The sequence below is a fragment of the Rhinopithecus bieti genome, unplaced genomic scaffold (genome assembly GCF_001698545.2).
Source record: "Rhinopithecus bieti isolate Rb0 unplaced genomic scaffold, ASM169854v2 scaffold_44159, whole genome shotgun sequence".
In the NCBI taxonomy this organism is placed as follows: Eukaryota; Metazoa; Chordata; class Mammalia; order Primates; family Cercopithecidae; genus Rhinopithecus; species Rhinopithecus bieti.
The window spans coordinates 1,872,833-1,894,884 of NW_016818573.1; the positions used below are offsets into that span (position 1 = coordinate 1,872,833).

General features: G+C 55.5%; 3 protein-coding genes across 5 annotated transcripts in view; all 3 read right to left on the bottom strand.

The window, feature by feature from the left end:
• The window catches only part of PITPNM1 (phosphatidylinositol transfer protein membrane associated 1), a 15,832-nt gene extending 14,805 nt beyond the window's left edge, over positions 1-1,027 (bottom strand). The window contains exon 1 of the mRNA XM_017857250.1: positions 946-1,027. The gene's annotated coding sequence lies outside the window, so the exon portion shown is untranslated. The remainder of the gene's footprint in view (positions 1-945) is intronic.
• Positions 1,028-1,273: 246 nt separating this feature from the next.
• CDK2AP2 (cyclin dependent kinase 2 associated protein 2) lies at positions 1,274-3,513 on the bottom strand. 2 transcript variants are annotated; one of them, XM_017857259.1, is made up of 4 exons: positions 2,785-3,513; positions 2,376-2,473; positions 2,149-2,281; positions 1,274-1,795 (listed from the first exon to the last, which is right to left on the bottom strand). In XM_017857259.1, the coding sequence occupies exons 1-4, from the start codon at positions 2,864-2,866 to the stop codon at positions 1,728-1,730; spliced, it is 381 nt and encodes a 126-aa protein (XP_017712748.1). In that variant the 5' UTR covers positions 2,867-3,513; the 3' UTR covers positions 1,274-1,727. The 2 variants fall into 2 exon arrangements, with proteins under 2 accessions (XP_017712748.1, XP_017712749.1); XM_017857260.1 differs by having other exon boundaries at positions 2,644-2,971.
• Positions 3,514-14,745: 11,232 nt separating this feature from the next.
• On the bottom strand, positions 14,746-19,387 carry CABP2 (calcium binding protein 2). Of its 2 annotated transcripts, none has more exons than XM_017857262.1 (7): positions 19,057-19,194; positions 18,318-18,488; positions 17,743-17,773; positions 16,848-16,982; positions 15,853-15,962; positions 15,595-15,742; positions 14,746-14,963 (listed from the first exon to the last, which is right to left on the bottom strand). In XM_017857262.1, the coding sequence occupies exons 1-7, from the start codon at positions 19,096-19,098 to the stop codon at positions 14,938-14,940; spliced, it is 663 nt and encodes a 220-aa protein (XP_017712751.1). In that variant the 5' UTR covers positions 19,099-19,194; the 3' UTR covers positions 14,746-14,937. The 2 variants fall into 2 exon arrangements, with proteins under 2 accessions (XP_017712751.1, XP_017712750.1); XM_017857261.1 differs by having other exon boundaries at positions 14,747-14,963; positions 18,314-18,488; positions 19,057-19,387.
• Between the last annotated feature and the right edge of the window lie 2,665 nt (positions 19,388-22,052).

Genomic DNA, 22,052 nt, shown 5'->3' on the forward strand with positions numbered 1-22,052 from the left:
GGCAGGGCCGGCCGGCCCGTAGGTCGGAGCCCGGAGCGCCCCCAGTCCCGGCCTCGGGTTCCAGCGGTGGCCGGACCCTCCCGAGGCGCAGTGCCGGCCCATGGCCCCGACCTTCCTCTCGATCCGCCCGCCGGCGCCCCGGCCGTCCCTCCCCGCAGCCCGCCGCGTCACTGCGGCCGCCCCGCCCCTTTCCTGGGCCCGGCTGGCCCTCCCCACCCCGGCGGGGTCCGGGCAGCCCCGCCTGCAGCGGAGGAGGCAGGGAGGCAGGCCCCTGCCTTCGTTCCCCCGGGCAGTGGGAAAGAGGTCATTGCCTAAATTCTGGCACTTCTTAGTCCCTCTGTGCTGACTGGGGTCCCCAAAGACTCTTAGTTCCTATCTCCACCCTAGCCCAGCCCGCCTGTGTACAGTGACAAGGTGGAGTTTGATAAAGGGGGTCCCAGGCCCACTCTCCTCTTCTCACCCAGTCCTTAGATTTGGGACCCAGGGTAGAGGAAATGCCTCCCCACCAGTCTAGCCAGAAGCTGGCGGCTCTGACGTGCCTCCACCTAGGGCTGGGCTCCAGGGCCCTAGGCCTCTACGGTCACCCAGCTACACGCCCAGGCAGAAGCGGGCTGTCACTCTGAGTGGCTGGGCTAGCCCTTGCATGGTTCCACAAAGCCTCCCCCACCTCTGCCTTCCGGGTCCACAAGTCTGGTCACCCAGCCACCCAGAGTCTGGGCAAAGGCCTCATGAGGCACCGCAAGCCTGGGCTCATGGGATCCCACCCAGCCTGCTACAAGGTGCTGGGGTAGTGACAGCAGCACCCGGCCAGCCCCTTCCCTTGACTGTGAGGCCAAGTGCTGGAAGCAGCAGTGCCCGTTCTCTCTGAGGAGTCAGAGACCTTCAGGGCTGATTCAGAGGCTGGGGTGTTGTCAGGGCATTAGGGCGTTTGAGGGAGTGGCTTACGTGAACTGGCATTTCCATGCTGCCAGGCATCACCGCCAATCCAGAGGAAGCGCCCTCCAGGCCCAGGCTGCCCACAGCGCCAAGGGCTGTGGAAGCAGCCAGGCCTTGTGCTGCCCCCTGGTGGCACCACAGGAAGGCCCAGGGCTCTCAGCGCCAGGGCTGGAGCCTGGGGCGGAGAGGGCCCGGGTCCCACCTGAGGCTGATGGCCCACAGAGGCAAGTCAAACCCTGTTTAGTCACACCCTCCCCACCCCTAGTCTCCTCTTCCCCTCTCTCTGCCTGGCCCACCCAGGCTTAGCTGAAGAACCAGACCCAGAAAGGCTCAGAGCTGAGAGCACAACTCCAAATCATCTTTTATTAATATAAAAAGGGCATATTTAGCAAAAGACACACAGATAAAAGAGTCACTATGGCTCAGGACACAAGGCAGTGAGGTGCCAGGCCTGAGCCCCTGCTGGGGGAGAAGGAGGCTCGGGACAAAGTGGGAGAAGGGCTGGGAAGGGCTGAGCGGTGGGGACCACAGAAAGTTCCGGTGGGCAACACTGTTGGCAGGTCATGGGTGGGACTCATGGGGACCTCGCTGCTAACTCTTGTTGTGGGGGGATGTCCTTAGCGCTGCCACCTGGAGTGAGAGCCGCTCCTTGGTTCCTGGAGGGGACCCACCAAGGGACACAGGACAGGAAGCCCAGGATGGTTAGTGCAACTCGGGATGAAGGCCAGGGAGAAGCGGGTGCTCTGCAGTGGCCGGGAAAGGTCCAGACGCTGAGGTCGAGGCGCTTCCTGTTACGTGCGGGCGTTCCGCTCTGTCTCTGCCAGGCACTCTCTGACTAGGGCCCGGGCATGGATGATACCTGGTGGTGGGGTGGGGTCTCAGCAACCCTATACAGCCCCACCCACTGCCCTCCAGAGGAGGACCCCTGCCTCCCCACTCCCTTTCCCCTTTCAGCAAGAGAAATTCAAATCTAATGACGGCTAGATGAGATTACAGGTTTGGTTAATCCTCAAGGTTGCCCTGTAGAAGTACAAATTCCCAGGCTCTTCCCTGGAAATGGAGTCAATTTCAGTTCGATTCAAAACACCTCTCTGGGTAGTAATATTGGCCCTCCTCTAGGCTTGGCTCAGGTGGCCTCCGGATGTCTTTCTTTCCCTAATGGAAGACAGTCCAGTGTCGGTTTCCTAAGCAGGGCGGCCTGGCCTCACTTACCTCTCTTCAGGCGCTCCATGGCGCTCTTGCTGCCAGCATAGGTGGGCCGGATCTCTTTGCCCATCTCCTCTATGACTGACAGCAGGTCCGTGTAGGTGCTCTGGGAGCCCTGGGCGCCGGGTGGCTTCATCGCCTATGTCAAAAGAGAACAGGGCAGTGAGCTCAGGCACCTGGCGGGGAGGGGGACTCCAGTCCCTATCCATAAGCAAGCCTTTGGCCCCACTCACCTGCACGTAGCCCATGGAAGGCGGTCCAAAGTCGTTAAACAGCGGTCTAAAAGGAGCGGCGGCTCCTGGCACTGAGCCCGAAGGCGACGGGACACTTCCTGCAGCAACAGGCGCGAGTAAGAGGTCAGCGCGGGGCAGGGACGCCGCCTCCCATCTTTTCCAAGCCCAGGACCGGGTTCGCCCGATTCCCTCCAAAGGATGCTTCATTCCATGCTGATCAACTTCAGGGACAAATCCCTCCCACTGCGCTCCACCTACAAGCCCTTACGTGACCACGCCCACTTCACAGGCCAGCAAACTGAGGCTCAGCGAGGGTAGGCGGCAAGCCCAGTATTGCAGAACTCAGGCCGTCTTCTCTTCGAGACCTCGACCGCCCGGCAGGCGAGCAGGGGTGGAGCTGGATCCTCACCTGTAGGGACCGGGGTGCCCGGCCCAGGGGTGCTGGAGCCAGGGGTGCTGCTGGGGGCAGGGGCGATGGGTTTGTAGGACATCCCCAACTCCTGGGCGCGGCGGACGCCAGCCGGCCGCTCCTCGGGGGTTGGCTGCCGGGCCGCTCAGCCGCGCTCTGATTGGCAAGCGGGCTGCACGCCCCTGGTAAATAGAGGTCTGGCCGGAAGGGCGAGCGGGCACGAATGCTCCCTCACTCCCGATTGGTGGGCGAAGATGTCACTCGAGCCTCCTTATTGGCCGAGACCTGCCCCAGCAGGTCGCAACCGCCGCCGATTGGCCTCCGCCTTCCGGACCTCGCACCTGTCTGCTCCGGATTGGGCGGTGGCCACCGCCCTCCGCAATTGGCGAGTTCGCGGCCCGGGCCGGCGCGCTTTCAATCCGATTAGTCCCCAGGCCCTAGAGGCGGGGCCTCGGGAGCCCGGACCCGGGGCTGGGCCGCCGGTTCGCGCCGAGGGGGTCTTCCCGGGCGCGGGCGCTACCCTCGCGCCTCACTCGCGCTGCTTCAGACGTCTGCTCCGCTCTGTCCAGTTTCGGCCCAGCAGGGGTTGCTGTCGCCGCTGCCGTGGCCGCTGTCACTGCTACCGTGCGCGCTTCTCCGCTCCGGGGGCCGAAGGACGCAGGGCTTTGACGTCCCGAGCCCCGCGCCCCACCCCGTGCGCTTTTACGTCACCTTTCACCGGTTCAACACCCTCTCCCCGATCTGCGCATGCGCCCGCCCGAGGCCTGCGTTTGTTCCCATGGCAACGGGCCCTTCATGTTTGCCGCCGCGCACCGTTCTTCCTGCGGCTTGGCTTGTCCTCAGGTCCAAGGGCGACCTCAAGGACCCCTTTGCCCGCACTCCCAAGGCCCCGCACCGCTGCCTCAGTTAGTGACAATGGCCGTAGGGCAAACCTTCGGGATTACTTGTGTGCAGGGCCCCGGACCAAACTGGTCAAGAGCACAGACTGGAGCCAACAGCCTGGATTCGAATCTCAGTACCACCCCCACTAGCGATTTCCCCCAGGCAAGTTTCTCACCTCAGTATCCCTCAGTTTCCCCATCCGTAAAATGGGGAAAATGACAATCTCATTGGGTTGTGTGTATTAAATGAATAGTCATAAAGAGCTTCCTGTCCCACTCCAGGGCCCCCATACCTTTCCACTCCACCACTCAGACCCCTCCCCTCAAATCTCATTCCCCATAAACTTACACCTCAGACCCTCCTCCACTCACTAGCCCTTTCTCCCAGGCTCCTTCCCCAAACTCAGACTCCTCTGGCCTTGTGTACCTTCATGCTCCCAGCTTTGTAGATCTTCATCTCCAGGACAGTCATTCATTCATTCATTCATTCATCCATCCATCCATCCATCCATCCATCCAACAAACATGTTCTGGCCGGGCGCAGTGGCTCACGCCTGTAATCCCAGCACTTTGAGAGGCCGAGGCAGGCTGATCACGAGGTCAGGAGTTCGACCTCGTGATCGAACATGGTGAAACCCCTGTCTCTACTAAAAATACAAAAATTAGCTGGGCGTGGTGGCAGGCACCTGTAATCCCAGCTACTCGGGAGGCTGAGGCAGGAGAATCATTCGAACAGAGGTTGCAGTGAGCCAAGACTGTGCCATTGCACTCCAGCCTGGGTGACAGGGCAAGTCTCCGTCTCAAAAAAAAACCAAACCCAAAACAAAACAAAACCCAAGAAACCACACAAAAACCATGTTCTGACTCCCTCCTCCATCTCATGCTTTGTACTGAACCCTGAGGTTAAAGAAATGAACAGGCCATGGCCTCTGTACTCAAGGAGGCTTTATTCTCTGAGACAGGGAAGCAACATCTTCCTTACATTGCAGTAAGTCAGTGGCCACAAGGGAGAATGGGACAGGGTGCATTGGAACTTAGAGGAAGGGCCTGCCGGGTGGCCTCACAGAAATCTCTCCGGAGCAGGTGGCATTCGAGTAGGTGAGGGTGGAAGCAGAGACCGAGGGGACACTCCAGGTAGAGGGACTGGCATGTGCAAAATCTTAGGAAATGGGAGAGCACAACATGTGTTTGAGAACCAGCCTTTTTCTTTCCTTTTTTTTTTCTGCCGGAGAGTTCACTGGGAAGTGGAGGTGGAGCCGTGGACATAACCACAGGGGCAGGAAGGGCACCTTAGGTGACCTGGATGTAAGGAAGCTGAGTTGACCACGGAATCCAGTGCTTCCCTTACTCCAGCCATTAGGAAAACTCCATCAGTTTTGCCATCTATTTAACATTTCCTTTTAATTAATTCACTTTTAAAAATCTTAAATGGAAAGGAAAAGGAATAATGTCCATTTAATCGTGTGCTCACTATTTATAGTTTTCTAATACATATTCAAACGGAACTACTGTTGAAAAGGTGTTGATTAGGTCACCCAAGGGCTTCTGCTTCTACCGGTGGCACCGAGGGTGCGCGCCAGAGAACTCTGCTGTGGACAGTAGGTGAAGAGGAGCCGCTGAAAGTTACACCTCCTCTGGGAACCACCAAGCCCACCTCCCTCTGTTACAGGAAAGGGGCCTGGATCCATATCCCACTAGAGGGTTCTTGGATCTTGCACAAGAAATAATTTAGGGCGAGTCCACAGAGTAAAGTGAAAGCAAGTTTATTTAGAAAGTAAAGGAATAAAAGAATGGCTACTCCATAGACAGAGCGGCCCTAAGGGCTACTGGTTGCCCATTTTTCTGATTATTTCTTGATGATATGCTAAACAAGGGGTGGATTATTCATGCCTCCCTTTTTAGATCATATAGGGTAACTTCCTGACATTGCCATGGCATCAGTTTACAGATGGGAATGTAGCAGCGAGGATGACCAGAGGTCACTCTCATCACCATCTTGGTTTTGGTGGGTTTTAGCTGGCCTCTTTACTGCAACCTATTTTATCAGCACGGTACTTATGACCTGTGTCTTGTGCTGACCTCCTGTCTCATCCTGTGACTTAGAATACCTTAACCATCTGCAGCCCAGTAGTTCTCAGCCTCATTTTACCCAGCTCCTATTCAAGATGAAGTTGCTCTGGTTCAAACGCCTCTGACATTTCCACACCTCATACCTTCCTACTTTCTCCACTGCCCATCATATTAGTCACTGCAGCCTTGACCTCCTGGGCTCAAACAATCCTCTTGCCTCAGCCTCTCAAAGCGCTGGGATTACAGGCAAGAGCCACTGGCCTAATTCCACAAACAAAACAAAATATCATAGACTGGGTGGCTTAAACAACTAAAATTTATTTTCTCATGGTTCTGGAGGCTGCAAGTTTGAGATCAGGATGCTAGCACAGTTGGTTTCTGGTGAGGGCTCTCTTCCTGGCTTGTAAATAGCCACCTTTACAAGCTATATCTGGCTATGTCTTCATATGTGCTCCTTGGTGCAGAGAGAAAGAACAAGCTTTCTAATATCTCTTCTTATAAGTACGTCAATCCTGGAAACTGGGCAGGGAGGTGCAAGACTGTAATCTCAGCTACTTGGGAGACTCTCATGGAAGACTTGATTGAGCCCAGGAGTTTGAGTCCAGCCTGGGCAACATAGTGAGATCCCACATCTAAAAAACAGAAGGGCCCGGCTTGATGGCTAACTCCTGTAATCCCAGCACACTGGGAAGCTGAGGCGGGAGGATTGCTTCAAGACCAGCCTGGGCAACATAGTGAGACCCTGTCTCTACAAAAAATACAAAAATTAGCTGGGTGTGCTGGCAGATGCCTGTAGTCCCAGTTACTTGGGGGGCTGTGGTGGGAGGATCGCTTGAGCCCAGGAGGTTGAGATTGAGCCTTGATTGTGCAACTGTACTCCAGCCTGGGCAACAGAGCAAGACCCATCTCAAAAAAAAAAAGTGAAAAAACAAAAAAAAAAAGGACACTAATCCTATCAAATCAGAGCCCTGCCCTTATGGCTTCATTTAACCTTAATTACCTCCTTAGAGGCCTATCTCCAAACACAGCCACACTAGGAGTGAGGCTTCAGCATATGAATTTTGGGGAGACACAAACATTTAGTCCATAACACCTATGTTTGGGGGAAGGGATTTGCTTGGGAGGTGCCTGAGGGGTTTAATCTTGAATTTATTTATTTATTTTTGAGACAGGGTCTTACCCTGTCACCCAGGTTTGAGTGCAGTGATGCAAACATGGCTCACTGCAGTCTTGACCTCCTGGGCTCAAGGAATCCTCCTGCCTCAACCTCCCAAAGTGCTGGGATTACAGGCGGGAGCCACTGGCTTGGCCCTACAGTAGGTTCAGATGTCCCTCTTCCTTGGAGCAGCGGGCTATGGCAGGAGGGGCACAGAGTTCTCTGAGAGGGTTGGGTGGTAACAACTGTGGCCTATCTTAGAGAGAGGACTTTGTCTAATTCGAGGGAAGATAGCACAGATTCCTTGGTACAATGCTTCAGGGGCTCCCCTCTGGTCTCAGCCCTCAGACCCAGAGCTCATCCCCTGGATTTTGCAGCCTTTAACCATTGCAGCCTCCAAATCAGAAGTTGAAAAGTGGGGCACACCCATCTATGGGCTAAATTCAGCCCATAGATGGGCTCTCGTTGGCTTGCCTAGTGAATTAAAACTTCATTTTAGTGACCAGCATTGTATTTCTATGCAATCCTTTCAACTTTTTTCGTATGTTTGAAAGTTTTTTATTTTGAGACGGTAGACTTGCTGCGTCGCCCAGGCTAGAGTGTAGTGCCTTGATCTTGGCTTACTGCAACCTCTGCCCCCTTGGGTTCAAGCGATTCTTGTGCCTCAGCCTCCAGAGTAGCTGGGACTACAGGCGTGTGCCACCACACCTGGCTAATTTTTGTATTTTTAGTAGAGATGGGGTTCACCATGTTGGCCAGGATAGTCTTGAACTCCTGACCTCAGGTGATCCACCTGCCTTGGCTTCCAAAATGTTGGGATTACAGGTGTGAGCCACGGCAACCAGCCAATTTATTTATTTATTTAGAGACAGAGTCTTGCTCTGTTGCCCAGGCTGGAGTGCAGTGGCGAGATCTCGGCTCCCTACAACCTCAACCACCTGGGTTCAAACGATTCTCCTGCCTCAGCCCCCCGAGTAGCTAGGATTATAGGTGTGCACCACCACGCCTGGCTAATTTTTTTGTATTTTTAGTAGAGTCAAGTTTTCACCATGTTGGCCAGGCTGGTCTGGAACTCCTGATCTCAAGTGATCCGCCCTCCTTGGCCTCCCAAAGTGCTGGGATTACAGGTGTGGAGCCACCATGCGAGGCCTGTTTGAAAAGTTTTGCAATAAAATGTTGAAAAATCAATGGATGGGCTGGGCACGGTAGCTCATACCTGTAATCCCAGCACTTTGGGAGGCCGAGGTGGGCGGATCACAAGGTCAGGAGACCAAGACCATCCTGGCTAACACAGTGAAACCCCGTCTCTGCTAAAAATACAAGAAATTAGCCAGGCGTGGTGGCACATGCCCGTAGTCCCAGCTACTTGGGAGGCTGAGGCAGGAGAATCTCTTAAACCTGGGAGGCGGAAGTTGCAGTGAGCCGAGATCGTGCCATTACACTCCAGTCTGGGTGACACAGCGAGACTCCTTCTCAAAAAAAAAAAAAAAAAAAAAAAAAAGAATGGATAAACAAGGAGATACCGCTCCATTCTTGTTAGAATAGCTAAAATCTAAAACCTGGCAATGTCAGTTGCTGGCAAGGGTGTGGAGCAGCGGAGACTTGCACTTACTGTGGGTAGGGATGCAGAAGGGTACAGCCATTTCAGAAGATGGTTTGGTTGCTTCTTCCAAAAGTAAACATAGACTTACTCTATGATCCAGCAGTTGTGTTCCTGAGTGTTGACCCAACTGATTTGAAAATGTATGACCACACAAAAACATGTGCATGTTTATAGCAGTTTTATAATCTCCGAAACTGGAAGCAACGAGATGCCCTTTAATAGGTGAATGGGGTCGGGCGTGGTAGCTCATGCCTGGAATCCCAGCACTTTGGGAGGCCGAGGCAGGTGGATCACCTGAGGCCAGGAGTTCGAGACCAGCCTGACCAACATGGTGAAACCCCTTCTCTACTAACAATACAAGAATTAGCCGGCCATGATGGTGGGTGCCTATAATCCCAGCTACTGGGGAGGCTGAGGCAGGAGAATCCCTTGAACCCAGGAGGCAGAGGTTGCAGTGAGCCGAGATTGCGCCACTGTACTCCAGCCTTGCTGACAGTGAGACGCTGTCTCAAAAAAAAAAAAAAAAAAAAATAGGTGAATGGATAAACAAACTGACATATCCATACAATAGAATATTATTGGGCAATGAAAGGAAATCACCTATCTAGCCATGAAAAGACATTGATAAATCTTAAATGCGTATTGCTAAGTGAAAGAAGTCAGTCTGAACAAGCCACATACTGTATGATTCCAATTCTATGACATTCTAGAAAAGGGAAAACTATATAGTAGTTGAACAGACCATTGGTCACTGGGGCCTGGGGTAGAGGGAGTAGAACTGAATCAGTGAGGCATAGGGGGGTGAAACTCTTCTGTATAAGGAAACCTCTTGTTTTTGTTTTTTTTTGTGTGTGTGTGTGTTTTGAGACAGAGTCTCACTCTGTTGCCCAGGCAGGAGTGCAGTGGCATAATCTCAGCTCACTGCAACTTCTGCCACTCGGGTTCAAGCGATTCTCCTGCCTCCGCCTCCCCAGTAGCTGGAACTACAAGTGCACGCCACCACGCCCAGTTAGTTTCTGTATTTTTAATAGAGATGGGGTTTCACCATGTTGGCCAGACTGGTCTCGAACTCCTGACCTCGTGGTCCACCCGCCTTGGCCTCCCAAAGTGCTGGGATTACAGGCGTGAGCCACTATGCCTGGCCAACTTTTTGTGTGTTTTTTTTTGATTCAGGGTCTTGCTCTATTGCCCAGACTGGAGTGCGGTGGTGTGATCGTGGCTCACTGCCGCGTCCAACTCCTGGGCTCATGCAATCCTCCTTCCTTGGCTTCCCAAAGTGGATTACAGGCGTGAGCCACGGTGCCCGGCTGAAAAAACTTTAATGTATGCAAATTAAAAAAAATTCATCTTGGAGGTCAGTGGATCCCAGGATGGAATGCAGAATGCAACCAAAGAAACTAGCTATACTACAAATGTATGCAACAACTTCACTGTAGGGGCTGGGGGAATAAGGTGCTGACCTAGAAATGAGGGAGTCTGTAAGACTAAAGGCAAAAGGAACTGCACATAAGCACCGCACTGGAGTTGAGAAAGTGGTGTCCCACAGGAGTATGGGTTAACAGTTCCAAAACCACTGCACATGTAGCTGGAACTGAACAATTAAGTAAACAGAGGATAGATGATGGGGGTCACTGTTGGAATGAAAAGTTACAGATAAGCAAGTAGGGTGGCTAGAATGATCCATGTGGTAATGGATTGGAGTTGGAAGCATCAGGATGAACTCATGTACAGCTTAACAGAGATTCAGTTGCTTACGTACAGGAATATTTATAAATGTCTTTATACACAGAATAGAATGCACACACACACATATCTCCTCATGTTATCAGCAGAGAAGACCTGGAAACAATTGTCCCTCCCTGCCCCACACCCACTAGCAACAAGCACCCAGTGTAGTGTTCAGATCTACGTTTCTTTTCCTTTTCTTTTCTTTTTTTCTTTTCTTTTCTTTTTTTTTTTTGATGCGGAGTCTTGCTCTGTCGCCCAGGCTGGAGTGCAATGGCCGGATCTCAGCTCACTGCAAGCTTCGCCTCCCGGGTTTACGCCATTCTCCTGCCTCAGCCTCCGGAGTAGCTGGGACTACAGGCGGCCGCCACCTCGCCCGGCTAGTTTTTTTATATTTTAGTAGAGACGGGGTTTCACCATGTTAGCCAGGATGGTCTCGATCTCCTGACCTCGTGATCCGCCCGTCTCGGCCTCCCAAAGTGCTGGGATTACAGGCTTGAGCCACCGCGCCCGGTTTTTTTTTTGAGACGCAGTCTCTCTCTGTCACCCAGGCTGGAGTGCAGTGGTGGGATTTCAGCTTACTGCAACCTCCATCTCCTGGGTTCAAGCCATTCTCCTGCTCTGGGACGGGGCATGGTGCCTCCTGAGTGGCTGGGATTACAGGCACCTGCCACCACGCCCGGCTGATTTTTTGCATTTTTAGTAGAGGCAGGGTTTCACCGTGTTGGTCAGGCTGGTCTTGAACTCCTGACCTCAAATGAGTTGCCTGCCTTGTCCTCCCAGAGTCCTGGGATTACAGGTGTGAGCCACTGTGACCGGCCTCTGCCCCCATTTTTTTTTTTTTTTTTTAAGAGTGACAGGGCTTCGCTCTGTTGCCCAGGATGCAGTGTAGTGGATTGGGCACTATCCTAGTTCACTGAAGCCTTGAACACCCAGGGACAAGTGATCTTCCCGCTTCAGCCTTCCAAGTAGCTGGAACTACAGGCGCACACTACTACACCTGGCTAATTTTTAAAATTTTTTTGTAGAGATGGGGTCTCACTATGTTGCCCAGGCTGGTCTTGAACTCCTGGGCTCAAGTGATCTTCCCACCTTGGTGTCCCAAAGTATAGGAATTACTGGCATTAGGCACAATGCCACACCCCAGATCTTGGTGTCTAATACCATTCTCCACTAAAATGAACCAGGGCTCCTTGGAGAAATGACTGATTCTGGGACTGGGGCAGGAAATATACCAAATAATCCTAGAGCCGCTTGTAGTGCCAAAACATAAAAAGTGCTAAAAACAAACATACACAATGATGGGGACACAAAGCCAATTGAAAGACTCCCTATGGATCTATCTATTTATCTATCTATCTATCTATCAATCATCAATCATCTACCGAGATATCCTATTGTTCTGTTTCTCTGGAGAACCCTGACTAATATACAGGGGAATCGGGGCATGTGGTATTGGGAAACTCTCTGTGCTATCTTCACAGTCATTCTGTAAGCCTACAGCTCTTTTGTTTGTTTGTTGTTTGTTTGTTTGTTTATTATTTATTTTGAGATGAATCTCACTCTGTTGCCCAGGCTGGAGTTCAGTGACACAATCTTGGCTAACTGAAACCTCTGTCTCTCGAGTTCAAGCAATTCTCCTGCCTCAGTCTCCTGAGTAGCTGGGATTACAGGCGCCTGTCACTATGCCTAGCTAATTTTTGTATTTCTGGTAGAGTCAGGATTTCACCATGCTGGCCGGCTGATCTCAAACTCCTGACCTCAGGTGGTTCACCCGCCTTGGCCTCCCAAAGTGCTGGGATTACAGGCATGAGCCGCTGCACCTGGCCTAAATCAGAAGCTCTTATAGCTTGGGGCTGCTCTGACTGGCAAGAGTCGGAGGAGTTGGGCAGCAGGTGCCCTCTGTAGCGGGGCAGGGGTTCTGGACTTGCCGTAGTTTCAACCCTTCCCACTGTTCCTTCCCCAGCCCACTGCAGCCTCAATCTCACAGTCTTAAGGGATCCCTTGCTCCAGCTGCTGTCTGTTGGGAGGTGTGTGTGAGATCTGGGGGAGCTGGGAGCACTTCTTTTGCCAGCAGACACATTGCCCCGATTCAGACACTACACAGCCACTCCCAGTTCTCTAGCCACAGAGCCTGCCAGGCTGAGGCCTGGGGAGGGGGTGGGAGGCTGACCCTGAGTGGGGTTCTGATTACCCTCTTCCTCATGGCCATCACTACCCCTCAGCCCCTGCAGCAGGGACAGACATCTTTTCAGGCAGCAATACCATCTGTACCAGCCGTGAGGGTGGTGGAAGGAAGGGTGGGAGTGTGGACCCTGGCTCTCAGAGAAGCCACTGAGCCTGGGGCAACTTATCCTCATCCCCAGTTCTGCCAGATTGGCAGAGGCGATTACCTAATTGAGGATTAAGGATTAATTGAGATCTGCCAGGAGAGTGGTGCTGAGGCCCCTGCGGCCAGCTCTAGCACCTCGGCATCCAGTCTCCAGAATGTGCAGGGCACATCTCCAGGCCGCCTGCCTGCTTTGTCCCAGGGCCATCTTGTTGGCAGGCACCGTGTGAGGACCAGGCACAGGCACTGGGAGCTCTCACCCCTTCATGACGAGGAAGGACAGGGCTTGTTTGCTCCCACCAGGCAGGAGCTGCAGATGAGGCCTGCGCCATAGCTAGAAGAGGCCGAGATCTGGCCTGGGCCTGTCCTGACCCTGAGGCACCCTCCATAGTTGGCACTGTGGTTTCAGAGTCCCCGGGCCTGGGTGCAAGTCCCACCGCCCTTCATCCTGATTGTGTGTGGCTTTATGCCAGTCCTGTGTTCTCCTGGAGCCTCTGTGCAGGCAAAGGCCCTGGATTAACCTGGGGATAATGGAAAGTCATGGCCAGGTCCTGAACAGGGGTGTGACAAAACGCAAGTGGCATTTTAGGAAGAATAACCTGGCAGTGTGTAGGGATAGAGGGCAGTGAGGCCACGTGGTCTCTAGCAGGTCACTTAGACTTGGTGCTATTGTCTATGTTATTTTTAGTTAAAAAAGTGTTTTTTAGAGACAGGGTTTTGTTCTGTTGCCCAGGCTGGAGTGCAGTGGTGCAATCATATAGTTCACTGCAGCCTCAACCTCCTGGGTTCCAGTGATCCTCCCACCTCAGCCTCCCAAATAGCTGGGACTACAGGCATGCACCACCACACCTGGCTAATTTTTGCTTTATTTTTTTAGAGATGGGGTCTCGCTGTGTTGCCCAGGCTGGTTTCAAATTCCTGGCCTCAAAGTGCTGGGGCTGCATGCATGAGCCACTTCACAAGGCCCTCGTGCTATGGCCTTGAGGTTTGTGTCCTCTCCAAGATGCATGTTGAAACTCAATCCCCAATGGAACAACAGTAAGGGGTGGGGCCTTCAGAAGATGATTAGGCCACGAGAGCTCTGCCCTTATGGATGGGATTAGTGCCTTATAAAAGGGCTGGGGGTGGCGGTGGGGTGGGGGGAGTAGCCAGGCCCTCATGCCCTTCCTGCCTTTCTGCTACGTGAGGCATCCTCTGGAGGAAGCAGCTCAAGGCACCACCTTGGAAGCAGAGGCCTGGCCCTCTTCAGACACCCAACTGCCCGCACCTTGACCCTGGACTTCTCAGCCTCCATAACTGTGAGCAATAAATTCACGCTGTTTATAAAACACCAGTCTAAGGTATGTTGTTATAGCAGCAGGAACAGATGAGGGCACTCAGCCTGTCAATTTCGTCAATCTGGAAAATGGGGCCCTAAAGACTGGGGTATGCTTTGGGTGTCCGGGGTCCTCCAGGGGAAAGATGCTGAGATGGAGTTAGGGAGGAAGGTAAAGGGGGAGGAAGCAGGACTGGGCAGGCAAGCCTCTGATTCCATGCCGATCTGTCTGCATTGGCTGCCCCAGAGGGGAGCTTGGAGCAAAGACTGCCCATTAGAGGAGCCTCGCGTTAGGGAGAAATGTCCAGATCCTGGTTCCCCACGCTGTGCTCAGTTAGTGGCTGGGGGCTCCCTGGAGGAGTGAGGTTTCAGCCCAAAAGCTGAGGTGTCTCCTGAAGGGGCCAGTGACTGAGCCCTTCTGCTAACTCACCCACTCCATCCTCTAAGTTGAACTACACGTTCTTGAGGGGAGCTCTGAGCAGTGTGCCTCCAAGGCTACTGCAGGAAAAGTGACATCAAGCTTGGGAAAAGTCTTTCTGCGGTACTTTCTCCATGCTCAAATGTCATCATGGAGCTAGCAGGAGCTGTTCTCAGGATACACGGCAGGAAATGTGGAGGCCAACACATGCCTGAGCTCGGGACAAGAAGGCTCTGTTTACTTGCTAGGGATGTTTCCTGACACTTGCTCTGGGCTGGGTCCAGGATCCAGAGAGGAAGAAGAGAGGGTCCCCATCTTCCTGGAGCTCACAATGGAAGGGACTTGTGATCCAAGAGGACACTCCCGGTCCTTGATTTTGGGGGCCAAATACTGGAGCCTCCAGGATGAGCAAGTGAGAGACAAAAGCCATCTCCCCAAGCTTGGAGATATTTTACTGTCAGAGAGACAGAGACGAGGCCAGGCAGCTTTATTAGAGAAGTGGTGGTGGGGGTGAAGGCAGGCAAGGGCGCTGCACACCGGTGGGATGGGGAGGAGAGGGGTGTCCCTGCTGGAGGCGATGGGCTTCAAGGAACATGCTGGTGGGCAGAGGCTGTGGTCCTTGAGTCCTGTCTGCTGCCTCCAGCTTCTGTACAGGCTCACCGAGACATCATTCGCACAAACTCTGCCAGGATGAAGCCAGGGTTTTGGGTCTGTTCTCTGGACTGCACTAGGAGTGAGGACCATCTGCAGGCCTTGGGGTGGGTGGGAGTGTGGTTGAGGGGAGGGTCTGCAAGGGCATCCTCTGGATCTGATAGGGAATAGGTCTCAGGGCCAGGAAGAGGGGGCTTCGTCTTATGGGGGAAAAAACAAACACACCCTTGTAATGGAACTTGTTTTCCTTTTTGCTTTGACAGGTGGGAAGCTCAGGAGCAACTCTGGGGCCTACTTATGGGAATGCATTTCCACATAGTAATTTTCCTTGGCTTCTATTACTATTTAATCATTTTCCTCCTTTATGGAAATGCAGCATAGAGGAAGAGCTGGGTTCTGGATCAGGCTGCCCAGATTCAAATCTTGGCTCCATCTACCTGCTTTTGCTTAGTGCCTAGGCTTTCCTGAGAAAGGACTTTCTTCTCCTGCCTATGGGGATAACAATTCCTTCCTCTCGGGTTCTGCATGATGATTAACTAGGAGAGGACATTGGGGTGCGTGTCACAGGGTCTGGTGCACAGTGGTGATGCTTGCTGTGCGGTTTCTTATCTGCTAGGAGCCTTCCAGGGCGTGTGTTGCTATGTGCGGCAGGGGGTAGGTACCTTCGAAGTCGACCAGGCCGTCCCCATTGAGGTCCACGTCCTGGAGGATCTCCTCCACCTCCCGCTGGCTGAGGCGCTCCCCCAGCAGGGCCTTGAGGGCCGCCCGGAGCTCGCCCACGCTGATGCGGCCGTCCCCGTTGGTGTCGAACTGTGGCGGCGTTGGTCGTGGCGTCTGGTCACTGACAGTCATTCACACGCGCAGCCCCTCACTCATGGCAGACACGCAGCCCCGCCCGCCCTCAGCCCCAGTGGCCGCACCTCCCGGAAGGCGTCCCGCAGCTCCCTGACGCCGATCATGTCTGCAGTCTCTGCCAGCAGCTTGGGGCCCATCAGCTCCACGAAGTCTTCAAAGTCCACCTTCCCGCCACCTGGGGGTCCCGTCCATTACAGACCCAGGGCACCAGAGACCCCTGCCCCGCCCCTGGCCCTCCCTCCTCTGCCCCCTGCCTTTCCTTCGTGAATGGATCCTTTCCTCCTTCTGCATCTGAAGCCTGGGCCATCTATATTTCCCAATGGGAATCGCCCTCCAAACAAGGCACGGATTTGGCCAAAGGTGAAAGGAAAACCACTCTCAAAACCTCTTGGGCCGGGCGTGGTGGCTCACGCCTGTAATGCCAGCACTTTGGGAGGCCGAGGCGGGCGGATCACCTGAGGTCAGAGGTTCCAGACCAGCCTGACCAACAAGGTGAAACCCTGTCTCTACTAAAAATACAAAAATTAGCCGGGCGTGGTGGCCGGTGCCTGTAATCCCACCTACTCAGGAGGCTGAGGCAGGAGAATTGCTTGAACCCAGGAGGTGGAGGTTGCAGTGAGCCGAGATAGCGCCATTGTCACTCCTGAGCGACAGAGCAAGACCTCATCTCAAAAAAACAAACAAACAAACAAAAAAAAAAACCCAAAACAACAACAACAACAACAAAACCCCCCACAAAACTTCTTGGAACTTTCCTTAATTTTCCTGAAGAGTTTGGTTGGGTTCAAGTCCTGGCTCCAAGGGACTTGCTGTGTGACCTTAGACAAGTCCCTTAACCATTCAGTTGCCTCATTTACAGAATGGGAATCACAGTCCTTGCTGTGCCCACCTCCTAGAGGCGGGTGAGATTCTCCAGGGGCAGAGAGCTTGCCTTGAGAATGACCAAGGTCATGGGCTCTGGGGACAGCCAGTGCAGTCGCCTCTGTATCTGGGTTTGGCTTCCTGGGCCCAGCCAAGGCATCTGGAGGACTGGGGATGGGGATAGGTCCGAGGCACATACTGATTTGTTGTGAGATCTCAATGAGCTCCATCTCGGTGGGCATGTAGCCCAGGGTCCGCATGCAGGCACCCAGCTCCCGGCAGCCGATGTAGCCGTCCCGGTCTCTGTCAAACTCCTGGAAGGCGACCTGCAGCTCTGCCAGGCAGGGTGGGGTCAGTCCTTCCCCATATCCCCTGATCCTGGCCTGGACCCACCTACCCTTCTCCCTTGGTCTAATCATCCCTCCTTCTGAACATCAGATTCTCTTTGCTGCCTCAGGGCCTTTGAACGTGCTGTTCCTGTTATTTGTTCTTTCAGCACATATTTGAAGAGTATCTACTATGTGCCAAGCTCTGCTCTAGGCACTGGGGATACAGCAGTGAAATTTTCAAAAGAAAGAAAGAAAGTGGGGAAACAAATCACGACCGCTTGGAGATTTGGTCTTTTGTCACCTACTAAAGGAAGCCATCCCTCTACATGTGGGCTCCCCAGCCCGTTTTTTCCTTTCCTGGAAAGCACGTTCACAATTTATACTTGTAGCCGACTAACTGACGTTGGTCTCCAGAGGGCACTGGCCATATCTGCCTAGCCGGCTGTGTTTCCCAGTGCTTAGCCAGGGCCAGGCACACAGTGGGCACCCAGGAAGTGTCAGCTGAATGAGCAAATATAAAAGGGGCCCTGTCACCTGCCTGGTGAGTGAGACCAAGAAATGACAGCTGGGTGGGGGTCTGTCATCCCCTCCCTGCTCAGTCTTGTCCCCATTTCCCTGAACCGGTGCCCTGTAGCCTTCTTGCTCCTACTTCCTCCTGGAAGCACTGAGGCCCCCACCCGATGCCCCCCAACCCTGTGTCCCCTCCCTATGCCCCCCCATGCCCACCTCCCCTCCAGGGAACCAGTTCCTTCTCCAACCCTTTACCTTCAATCTCCTCGGGCCGCAGCTCCCGGTCCTGAAGGGCACAGAGGGGTTAGGAATTCCCCGCTCCTCCTGATGGCTGTGCCCTTCCTTCTTGCTTCTCAGCGTCCCACCCAGCCCCACACTGCAACACGCACACGCAGGGCCTGTGTCTGTCTCACTGCTCAGCCCTGGTTCCCACCCAGTCCTGCTCACTGGCCTGGGCGACCGGGTGCCCCCTTCCCTGCTTCTGGCCTAGGTCACTCCTCGGGCGGTCCCCACCTACTCCGTCACCCTCTTCTGGGGCAGGGTGCTCCCTTTGCTGGTGGTGGATCTGGGGTTTGGGCAGAACCTCAGACTTGGTCCCACCAGCCTCAGTGTCACTGTTGATCTCTTCCGTTTCTGGGGTCATTACGCTCTCCTCTCTCTGCACCCCCACCCCAGATCTGTGTGCCTTTGCTCTGATGTCCCCACCCAATCCTCTTCCCCCCAGCTCCAGGAGAGGCAAAGCGAGGGGCAAGGGCAGGTGGGCTGGCAGGTGAGGGGCTGGCGTGACGGGGTAAGGGCAGGCAGGTTGGCGGGCGGGCGGCCGTACATACGAGTTGGGTGGCGGCAATGCTGGGCCGCAGGAAGATGCAGGCAGGCCCCACCAGGCTGTTGAGCACTGAGTAGCCCTGGATGCCTGGCCTGGGGGCCCCCTGCTCCGTGGGGCTGGAGCTGGGGCTGGGGCAGGAGCCCCTTGGTGGGGAGCCGAGCCACTGCCAGGGGTCCTGCAGCAGAGCCGGCCATGAGCTGGGGCAGTGGCCACGGAGCTCCGGGCCTGATGGCCCTCCCCACTCCTCTCACCAGCTGCTCCTGCCTTTGGAGCCCAGCACAGGACAGTAGGGAAGGGGCTGGGGGGTAGAGAGAGGACCCTCACCCGTGAGCACTTTAGGCAGAAACAGTCCATCCTCTAACTGTTCTATTGGGCAAACTGAGGACCAGAAAAGGCAAGAGACTTGGCCAAGGCCACTGAGAAAGCCAGCGGCAGAGAGGGACCTTGTGCCCAGCTCTGTCTCCTAGATGGAGGCTGGCTAGCAGAGAGCGGGGACCTGCAGCCAGGATGGGGCAGCTGGATGGGCAGCTGGGGGATCTGGTGAGCCTGGCAGGGAAGACCCAGCGGTCTGTGGGAGCCAAGATCAGGGTGGCCAGAGGCTGTGACTTCCAGGAAAAAAATCTCCACCTGGGGCAGTGTGCAGCCCCCAACCCCGCCCGGCCCTCACAGGGCTCTGCCCATCCCATCTGACCCTCAAGGTCCGTTCTAGCCTCCTGGCCTGGGCTCTCCCCTGACCCTCCTACCTTAGGGCCCCGGCGCCGGGGCCTCTTGGCACAGTTCCCCATGGGCCCTGAACCATGCCAGGCCTGGAACCCCAGGGGTGGCCCGGGCTGGGCCTCAGCGGATGCTGCTGCCCGCGGACTCCTGCCAGCCCCCAGCTGCTCCCGGTGAGAGCCTGGGAGTACTGCCGGGGATTTTCCCGGGGTTTTGTGGGGAAGACTGGGGGCGGGTGGGCAGGCGGGGGACCTGGGCCCGGGGCTTGGGTCCTAATCCGGGATTATCTTTGAGCATCTCCACTGCTGAGGGGGGCCACTTGGGCCCAAGGCCCCCTGGAGAGCACAGACGCCCCAGACTGCGTCCTGAGGGTCTTCCAGACACCCCTTCTCCAGCACCCTCCCCCAAGCCCTGCCTCTAATCTCTCCCAATCAGGGGAGGTTTAATGTCTTCAGAAGCAGGGCTGGGTCCCAGGAGAAGGAAGGCAGGCGCACAGTGTGCCAGGGTGGGCTGTGCCCTCCGAATGGCACAGAGGCCGGTTAGTATGGACATGCGGGCCCTCCCACACTGCCTCTCAGAAAGAGGAAGCCACTTGGCCCAGCCCAGGAAGCCCCTGCTTCTCTCTGCCAGGACCCCAGCTGGGCCCTGGGCTCCTCACCTCGGGGGAGCCCCACTTGCTTGCCCTTGGCACCCCCTGCCTGGACTGGTGCCCCGCCCTTGGATGAGGAGCAGAAGGGAACCGCCTCGGTGTGTGGGCAGTGGCAGGGCTCGGTGAGGGTGGAGATTGGGAAGGGAAGCCACCCCAGCCCTGACGACCTGAGAGACTCCCCCATTGGCCTCTGCCTCCAGGTCGCCTCCCTGGACTGAGTCCCGGGTCTGTCCTCTGGGGTCCCCGGTTGGGGTGTGGGGTCCCTGCTGTTCACTCCTGGTCCCCTCACACCCCTGCCCACATTACCTGCCCGTAGGCTGCCTGCACCTGGGCCTCGAGCTCCTGGAGGAGTGCTCGTCTCTGGGTGGCTGCTGGGCTGCCAGGGGCCTGGCTGGTTCCTGGAGTGCCCTCAGAGGGGTTGGGGTCCCCCGCTGGGAGGCTGCCCTCTGCTGGGTCCTGGGGCTGGGCCATGGAGATGAGGGCCTGGTACTTCCTCCTGGCTGAGGGACGCTGCTCCCCTCCGGCCTCCCCAGTCCTGCGGGAGAGTGGCCTTGTGGGCAGCTGCAGGTGTGGCCCAGGTCCCTGCTGCCCTTCTTTCTGTCCCTTCTCCATAAACTGGGAGAGCCCCATGTCCCCAGAGTCTCCCAGAGTCTCATACCCTCCCTAGCTCCCCGTGGCCCCTCGTGTGGCCCTGTCAGCCTGGTGAACTCCTCATGCTGGCACAGACTGTGCCCGGGGCTCCACCTGATCACCCTTGTGGGCCCGGTGGCCGGCCCTCCCGCTTGCCTGTGGCTTCCTCCCCCCAGCCTTCTGCCTCCATCTCTGGCTCACAGGCCCCCTGCTGCCCCACACACCCTCCTTGCTCACTTTCCATCTCACCCCCGCCCCTCTCTGCCCCCTGTGCCTCTGTGTCTGTTTTGCCTGCAGCCCCGTCTCCATCCCCTCTGACCCGCCACCTTCTCTCTCAGTCTGGGTCCAGTGGTGTCTCTGCTGTCTCTGACCCACTCAGCCCATCTCTCTAATGGCTCCTTCCCTCTGTTGCTGCAAGCCCTTTCTTGTGTTGGTCCGTCTTTCTGTCTGTCCTTCCTTGTTCTTCCTATTCTCCCCACCATCCCGCTCCCAGGAGAGCTCCAGAATTCTGGAAAGGCCTTCCCCACCTCCCCAGCCCAGAGCCCCAGGGTCCCTCAGTGCTGCCCACCTCCCTGCCTCCCTCCCTCCTCCCCAGGGTCCCTCTGTGCTAGCCTCTCTCTCCTCCCCAGGGTCTCCCTGCACTGCTAACCCTCCTCCCTCCTTCCCAGGGTCCCTCTGTACTGCACCCTCCCTCCCTCCCTCCTCCCCAGGGTCCCTCTGCATTGCCCATCTCCCTGTGTCCTGCCAGGACCTCCACCTGGTCCTGCTGACCTTCAACCTCTTGCTTCTCAAGGAAAATGGGTGGAGGTGAGCCGGGCAGCCCCTGCTGGCCTCTCAGGCTTCCTTGCCATGCCCCCAGCCCACTCCCCACCCAGCTGCCCACTCTTCAACTCCCAGAATGAGGTCATCATCCTGCCCCAGTTCCATTCCAGGTCCCTCATGATTTATTCACCTGCCCGCTACACTGGCCTTTGTCCAAGGGAACCAGATCCCACTAGGTGCTGCCACCTGAGCTGGTGGCTCTGGCCTCTCTCGGCCACACACGGCCATCTATTCATGTATTCTCTCAGCAAACAGCTGATGCTGGCTGGGCCAGCTGCTGGGGCTATGTGACAGACCCCATCTGTGTAGAGAAGCCCACTCTCAGGCATGTCTAACCAGGAAAAGAGCCACCAGACACTCTCCAAGTGCTTGGGGTCATTGGCCCAGGCATCAGGGAGGCTTCATGGAGGAGGTGAGGGGATAAGGCAATGCTGCAGGCATTGCCTATTAATGTTTAACCTGTGCCTGGCCCTGGGTGAGAGCCAGGGTCCCTGGCAGGGATCAGCCTTGAACTTGGAGTGCCCCAGGAGCTGGAACCTGGCAGGTGTGTTGGATGGAGGCCCTTGGGAGGGAGGAAGGGGTTAGGGGCCTCTGGAGAGGATATGGGTGGCAGGAAGTCAGAGAAAATTTTAGAGAGGCTGAATCTGCAGCAAACATTTGTCCAGCACCTGCTCTGTACGTTCCTAGGTGCTGGAACCAGTCCCTGCTTCCTGGAACGTTTCACCTGCTGGGAGATGCACATTCAGCAAACCAGAATGACAATGGCCAGGGAAGTGCAGGAAGGGCCAAAGTTGTCAGGAGGGAGGCCTTGGCTGGGTGTGGTGGCTCACGCCTGTAATCCCAGCACCTTGGGAGGCCAAGGCAGGCGGATCATTTGAGGTCAGCCTGGCCAACATGGCAAAACCCTGTCTCTACTAAAAATAC

Excerpts from the sequence above, each read along its gene's own strand:
- CDK2AP2 (XM_017857259.1), bottom strand. The coding sequence starts at position 2,866 with ATGTCCTACAAACCCATCGCCCCTGCCCCCAGCAGCACCCCTGGCTCC. Across the intron at positions 2,474-2,784 it reads GGGCACCCCGGTCCCTACAG|GAAGTGTCCCGTCGCCTTCG; the intron begins GTGAGGATCCAG and ends CTGTTGCTGCAG. Across the intron at positions 1,796-2,148 it reads CATGGAGCGCCTGAAGAGAG|GTATCATCCATGCCCGGGCC; the intron begins GTAAGTGAGGCC and ends CCCCACCACCAG.
- CABP2 (XM_017857261.1), bottom strand. The coding sequence starts at position 19,112 with ATGGTTCAGGGCCCATGGGGAACTGTGCCAAGAGGCCCCGGCGCCGGG. Across the intron at positions 17,774-18,313 it reads TGCCGCCACCCAACTCGTAT|GACCGGGAGCTGCGGCCCGA; the intron begins GTACGGCCGCCC and ends TGTGCCCTTCAG. Across the intron at positions 14,964-15,594 it reads CGGCCTGGTCGACTTCGAAG|AGTTTGTGCGAATGATGTCT; the intron begins GTACCTACCCCC and ends TCATCCTGGCAG.